Genomic DNA, 7,967 nt, shown 5'->3' on the forward strand with positions numbered 1-7,967 from the left:
CTCTGTCTCTGCTCTCCCTTCCCTCCTCTCCTCTCCTCTCAGTCTCTCCTCTCCCCTCCACTCCTCTCCTCTCAGTCTCTCCTCTCCCCTCCTCTCCTCTCAGTCTCTCCTCTCCCCTCCTCTCTTCTCCTCTCAGTCTCTCCTCTCCCCTTCCCTCCTCTCCTCTCAGTCTCTCCTCTCCTCTCCCCTCCTCTCAGTCTCTCCTCTCAGTCTCTCAGTTTCTCAGTCTCTCAGTCTCTCAGTCTCTCAGTCTCTCAGTCTCTCAGTCTCTCCTCTCCTCTCCTCTCCTCTCCTCTCCTCTCCTCTCCTCTCCTCTCCTCTCAGTCTCCCCTCTCCTCTCCCCTTCCCTCTTCTCCTCTCAGTCTCTCCTCTCCCCTCCCCTCCTCTCCTCTCAGTCTCTCCTCTCCCCTCCCCTCCTCTCCTCTCAGTCTCTCCTCTCCCCTCCCCTCCTCTCCTCTCAGTCTCTCCTCTCCCCTTCCCTCCTCTCAGTCTCTCCTCTCCCCTCCTCTCCTCTCAGTCTCTCCTCTCCCCTCCCCTCCTCTCCTCTCCTCTCCTCTCTGTCTCTCCTCTCCCCTCCCATCCCCTCTTCTCCTCTCAGTCTCTCCTCTCCCCTTCCCTCCTCTCCTCTCAGTCTCCCCTCTCCTCTCCCCTTCCCTCCTCTCAGTCTCTCCTCTCCTGCCTAACTGAATACGGAAGGTCTTAAATATGCACTAGCCAACCACACCAACCACTCTGTCAATATGAGTCAATAACTGCTACACACACTCTCATTCAAAGACACACACACACAGAGCTACGCAGCATTTCACAAATGTCACACAGGTCTTCCTTTGTCTCCTCGGAGTCATGTCTGTGTGACACACACTCATGCAAGCACACACACAACCCCTCTTATACGAGTGCATAATCACAATGAAGGGAAAGCATGGATAAGTGTATGTATGGATGTAGGGTGGTGCCTTATTGTACACATTCGAGCAGTCGACTGCTGCTGTCGTGCGAGTGTGAGTGAGAGAGTGTGCATGTGACTGATCGCGTGTGAGTGTGTGTGCGTGCGTGCGTGTGTGTGAAATGTTAAAGACGATGATGACCCTGTGGTCGCAGGCTGTTGACATCTGTAGAGGAATTATCAGACCTGGGCTGACCAGGCATCAATCACAGCAGTCAATAGGCGAGGGCAAGTTCATTCAGGTCAGCTCTCAGACGGCTTGGTGTGTGTGTGTGCGCGTGTGTGTGTTCTGAGTTACTTACAATGGTTCCCGGTAGCAAAGGAACACACAGTCTGAGCTTTAAAGCTTTTTGCCACCGTGCAGAGAGCAGGCTGCAGTTCACCATAGGATAGATAGAGGGCGCTATGGACTCTGGTCAGCCCACCATTCAGCCCACCAATGTACTGTGGCCAGGGGAGAGAGAGAGGAACATTTCCATTGAAATTCTATCCATTTGTACGTTTGAAATATGAAATATTAAGTTAATTTCAAACGTAATTTAAGTGCCTTTGCAAGAAGGTCTCTTTTTATGTAGTGTTGTGTTGTCTCTCTTGTTGTGATGTGTGTTTTGTCCTATATTTGTATTTAATGTATTATTGTTTTTAATCCCAGCCCCCGTCTCCACAGGAGGCCTTTTGCCTTTCGGCAGCCGTCATTGGAAGTAACAATTTGTTCTTAGCTGACTTGCCTAGTTAAATAAAATGTTAAATTAAAAAAAATATTTAAAAATGACCCAAAAAATTGGTGAATAAAATAAGTACAAAAGGTCCTTATAACAACTGACACCGCTTTACCGATAGCAGACGGACAGATTGTCCAACCGTCTCATGCACGCGGACACGAACACCGTGTCCATGTCATGTGGTGGTGGAGGTGGGGAGTGAGAGAGCGAGGGGCTACAGTAAGTGGTCTAATGGCCTAGCAGCAGGTACAATTGTCACATGAAGGAAAGGGCCAATTTCAAAGCCCTCCTGCCTAGCCCTGATATAACAACCTCACTGCAGGACCCACGGGACAGACCCTGTCTCTCTCTCTCTCTGTGTGTGTGTATGTGTGTGTGTGTGTGTGTGTGCGCGTGTGTGTGTGCGTGTGTGTGCGTGCGTGTGTGTGTCAGACAGAAAGACATCATTATATCTCTAGGTGGACAGTGTGTAACTGGGGGAAATTAAAGGGTAGACAGTCGGACGGAACTCATATTATTAGACACAAACTACATTTCTAGGTGAGTTGTTTGGTTGTTTACTGCTAAAAGAGAGTGTGACACTTTGTGTGTGTGTGTGTGTGTGTGTGTGTGTGTGTGTGTGTGTGTGTGTGTGTGTGTGTGTGTGTGTGTGTGTGTGTGTGTGTGTGTGTGTGTGTGTGTGTGTGTGTGTGTGTGTGTGTGTGTGTGTGTGTGTGTGTGAGAGAGAGAGAGAGAGAGATAGAGAGTGGGCCGAGATAACAGTGACAACACACTGGGGCATAAAACAATACGGAGATAGCAAACAAATCAAAATACAGCTAAACGATAATTAGACAAGGGAGTACAGTCTGTGTATACAGTATGATACATATCAGAATATACAGATATACAAAACAATGTCCAGAACATAATAATGTACATTTCCAAATGACACAAACTGAAAAGTAAAATAATCGTAACACGATGTAATGGAATAACAGTAGTAATTTTTATTTGTATATATATATATATATATATATATATATATATATATATATATATATATATATGAAATATGAAATATATATAGCGAGAGAGAGAGAGAATTATGAGTGAACAAAAAAAATGACCTTCACATCTTGCATTTTTTAACATAATACAAGGGTTAAGTCGATAGATAGTGAGAATTTAGAAGTAATATGGTATATCACAGCTAGTTAAACAGCGCCTTCAGAAAGTATTTGCACCCCTTGACTGTTTCCACATTTTGTCGTGTTACAACCTGAATTTAAAAATGGAATAAATTGAGATGTTACTGTCACTGGCTTACACACATAATACACCCCATAATGTCAACGTGGAATGACGTTTTTCCCTTTTTATTTTACACGTTTATTAAAGGTCTGAAATGTCTTCAGCCAATAATTATTCAAGTCTATTAACTAGTAACACAAGTTGCATGGACTCACTCTGTGTGCAATAATAGTGTTGAACATGTGTTTTTTATGACCACCTCATCTCTGTACCCCACACATACAATTACTGTATCTGTAAGGTCCCTCAGTCGAGCAGTGAATTTCAAACACAGATTCAACTACAAAGACCAGGGAGGTTTTCCAATGCCTCGGAAACAAGGGCACCTATTGGTAGATGGGTAAAAAAAAACAAAAAAAAAACAGACATTGAATATCCATTTCAACATGGTGAAGTTATTAACTCAGTTGCCGGTAGGAAGGAAACTGCTCAGGGATTTCTCCATGAGGCCCATGGTGACATTAAAACAGCTGCCGAGTTGAATGGCTGTGATAGGAGGAAACTGAGGATGGATCAACAACATTGTAGTTACTCCACAATACTAACCTAATTGAAAAGAAGGAAGTCTGTACAGAATACAAATATTCCAAAACATACATCCTGTTCGCAACAAGCAATTCACTTTTTGGCTGAATACAAAGTGTTATGTTTGGGGCAAATCCAACACATTACTAAGTATCACACAAGCAAAGTAGTGGCCGAATCATGTTATGGGTGTGCTTGTAATTGTTAAAGATTGGAGATCAGGATAAAAAAGGTTTTCTAGCAATGATAAACAACCAATTTGACAGAGCTTGAAGAATTTGGAAAAAAAATCATATTGGGCAATTGTTGCACAATCCAGGTGTGGAAAGCTCTTAGAGACTTACCCAGAAAGATTCAAAGCTGTAATCACTGCCAAAGTTGCATCTACAAAGTATTGACTTGAGTCAATTAGATATTTAATTTAATTTTCAATACAATTTGCAAAAAAAACATGTTTTAAATTTGTCATTAAGAGGAGTTGTGTGTAGATGGGTGAAATTGCTTTATTTTGAATTCAGTCTGTAACACAATAAAATGTAGGGGTATGAATACTTTCTGAAGGCACTGCTATAATGGAATTAGTTTGCTCTTTACAACGGAAAGCAAATGGAAATGCACAATTGTATTATTGTATAAGCAGAAAAATATGCTCTTCTCAGAAAATAGAGTGATTTCTGAAAGTATTCAGATCTCCTGACTTTTTTCACATTTTGTTACATTAAAGAATTATTCTAAAATGGATCAAATATTATTTGATCTGCAATACCTTATTTACATAAGTACTCAAACCCTTTGCTATGAGCCTCGAAATTGAGCTCAGGTGCATCCTGTTTCCATTGATCATCATTTAGATGTTTTTACAACTTGATTGGTGGTAAATTCAATTAACTGGACATGATTTGGAAAGGCACACATACCTGTCTATAGAACATCCCACATGTCACAACCTAATCCAAGCCATGAGGTTGAAGGAATTCTCCATAGAGCTCTGAGACTGGATTGTGTAGAGGCACAGATCTGGGGAAGGCTACCAAAACATTTCTGCAACATTGAAGGTTCCCAAGAACACAGTGGCCTCCATCATTCTTAAATGGTAGAAGTTTGAATCCAACAAGACTCTACCTGGAGCTGGTAGCTGGCCAAACTAAGCAATCTGGGGAGAAGGGCCATGGTCAGGGAGGTGACCAAGAACCCGATGGTCACTCTGACAGAGCTCTAGAGTTCCTTTGTGGAGATGGGAGAATCTTACAGAAGAACAACCATTTCTGCAGCACTCCACCAATCAGGCCTTTATGGTAGAGTGGCCAGAAATAAACCACTCCTCAGTAAAAGACTAATGAAATACCCCCAAAAGCACCTAAAGGACTCTAAGACCATGAGAAACAAGATTCTTTGGTATGATGAAACAAAGATTGAACTCTTTGACCTGGATGCCAAGTGTCACGTCTGGAGGAAACCTAGCACCTTCCCTACGGTGAAGCATGGTGGTGGCAGCATCATGCTGTGGGGATGTTTTTCAGCAGCAGGGACTGGGACAGTAGTCAGGATCGAGGGAAAGATGAATGTAGCAAAGTATAGAGAGATCCATGATGAAAACCTGCTCCACAGCGCTCAGGACCTCAGGCTGGGGCTAAGGTTCACCTTCCAACAGGACAATGACCCTAAGCACACAGCCACGACAACGCAGGAGTAGCTTCGGGACAAGCCCAACCAGAGCCCGGACTTGAACCCTATCGAACATCTCTTGAGAGACCTGAAAATAGCTTTGCAGCAGCGCTCCCCATCCATCCAGGCAGAGCTTGAGAGGATCTGCGGAGTGGAATGGGAGAAACTCCCCAAATACAGGTGTGTGGACACACACACCACCACCCATACACACACCATACACACCACCACCCATACACACACCACACACACCACCACCCATACACACACCATACACACCACCACCCATACACACACCACACACACCACCACCCATACACACACACCACACACACCACCACCCATACACACACCACACACACCACCACCCATACACACACCACACACACCACCACCCATACACACACCACACACACCACCACCCATACACACACCACACACACCACCACCCATACACACACCACACACACCACCACCCATACACACACACCACCCAAGCTTGTAGCATCAAATCCAAGAAGACTTGAGGCAGTAATCGCTGCCAATGGTGTTTCAACAAAGTACCGTGTACACGCGCGCACACACAAACACACGCACACACACACACAAACACACACACACAGAGGGATTTATTGACTGCTGCTGATATGTGATACGCTTTAGGGCATTAAGGTACCTTTTAGTCAGGTATTTGTAGATGGAATGGAACCTTTCTGAGTCTTATCTCTCCCTGTAATTAGGACTTCACCGGCCTGATATCAGTTATACTGCTCTCTTTCTCTCGCTGCGGTTGTATTCGGCGCGTCTGACAAATAAATAAATTGTATTTGATTAAGGTAAAATCTACTCATGAAGTCTGATTAATTTGTAATTGACAAACGGCATTTAAGTACAGAGTAAATATACCTATAACATTACTATAACTTCTTTGGACCTAACATGATCATCATCTAGTATTCCAAGATACACGGTAGAATGGTTGTACAGTACTAATGGGTACACAAATACTTTGTTCCACCCCCCCACACGTAATGCATTTTTAAAAACCTGCTGATAAGCCTGTGCAAATATGTTTTTAACACAGAAACGTCAAAATCTCAAGGAAGCTTTGTTCTAACATGAAGTCAACTCCCACCCTGCCACCTCCCATCCTGTCACCTCCCACCCTGCCACCTCCCACCCTGCCACCTCCCATCCTGTCACCTCCCACCCTGCCACCTCCACCCTGCCACCTCCCATCCTGTCACCTCCCTCCCTGTCAACTCCCACCCTGCCACCTCCCATCCTGTCACCTCCCACCCTGCCACCTCCCACCCTGCCACCTCCCATCCTGTCACCTCCCACCCTGTCACCTCCACCATGTCACCTCCCACCCTGCCACCTCCCACCCTGCCACCTCCCACCCTGTCATCTCCCAACCTGTCGCCTCCCACCCTGCCACCTCCCTCCCTGTCACCTCCCTCCCTGCCACCTCCCACCCTGTCACCTCCCACCCTGCCACCTCCCACCCTGCCACCTCCCACCCTGCCAGCTCCCACCCTGTCGCCTCCCACCCTGTCACCTCCCACCCTGTCACCTCCCACCCTGTCACCTCCCACCCTGTCACCTCCCACCCTGCCGCCTCCCACCCTGCCACCTCCCACCCTGTCACCTCCCACCCTGTCACCTCCCACCCTGCCACCTCCCATCCTGTCACCTCCCAACCTGTCGCCTCCCACCCTGCCACCTCCCTCCCTGTCACCTCCCACCCTGCCACCTCCCATCCTGTCACCTCCCACCCTGCCACCTCCCACCCTGCCACCTCCCATCCTGTCACCTCCCACCCTGCCACCTCCACCCTGTCACCTCCCACCCTGCCACCTCCCACCCTGCCACCTCCCACCCTGTCATCTCCCAACCTGTCGCCTCCCACCCTGCCACCTCCCTCCCTGTCACCTCCCTCCCTGCCACCTCCCATCCTGTCACCTCCCACCCTGCCACCTCCACCCTGTCACCTCCCACCCTGTCTACTCCCACCCTGCCACCTCCCATCCTGTCACCTCCCAACCTGTCGCCTCCCACCCTGCCACCTCCCTCCCTGTCACCTCCCTCCCTGCCACCTCCCATCCTGTCACCTCCCACCCTGCCACCTCCACCCTGTCACCTCCCACCCTGTCTACTCCCACCCTGCCACCTCCCATCCTGTCACCTCCCAACCTGTCGCCTCCCACCTTGCCACCTCCCTCCCTGTCACCTGTCACCCTGCCACCTCCCACCCTGTCACCTCCCACCCTGTCACCTCCCAACCTGCCACCTCCCACCCTGTCACCTCCCTCCCTGTCACCTCCCACCCTGCCACCTCCCATCCTGTCACCTCCCACCCTGCCACCTCCCACCCTGTCACCTCCCACCCTGCCACCTCCCTCCCTGTCACCTCCCACCCTGCCACCTCCCACCCTGTCACCTCCCTCCCTGTCACCTCCCACCCTGCCACCTCCACCCTGTCACCTCCCTCCCTGTCACCTCCCACCCTGCCACCTCCCACCCTGTCACCTCCCACCCTGTCACCTCCCACCCTGCCACCTCCCACCCTGTCATCTCCCAACCTGTCACCGTTATCAGACCCTTGAGGAAATGGTTGATAGCTGATTATGTTTCTGTTGAAAGGGAGCACTTCTAGAAAGCAATATACTTGTTTTAGAGCATGACAAAAATTTGCACAGTGATTAGATGATTACACTCAATGAACAGTTAATAACTGAATGTACGTACACCAACGTGAGGTGAACCAGACATGTCAAATCAATTCAATTCTTTTCAAATCAAAGACGTGA

At 47.9% G+C, this 7,967-nt stretch overlaps 1 protein-coding gene across 1 annotated transcript; it reads left to right on the forward strand.

Moving 5' to 3' along the window:
• The first annotated feature begins 6,272 nt into the window (after window positions 1–6,272).
• Window positions 6,273–7,763, forward strand: LOC127915500 (uncharacterized). The gene has a single exon (XM_052495673.1). The coding sequence runs from the start codon at window positions 6,273–6,275 to the stop codon at window positions 7,761–7,763; it is 1,491 nt and encodes a 496-aa protein (XP_052351633.1).
• Window positions 7,764–7,967: the final 204 nt, after the last annotated feature.

This window comes from Oncorhynchus keta, chromosome 35, assembly GCF_023373465.1.
Source record: "Oncorhynchus keta strain PuntledgeMale-10-30-2019 chromosome 35, Oket_V2, whole genome shotgun sequence".
Taxonomy (NCBI): domain Eukaryota; kingdom Metazoa; phylum Chordata; class Actinopteri; order Salmoniformes; family Salmonidae; genus Oncorhynchus; species Oncorhynchus keta.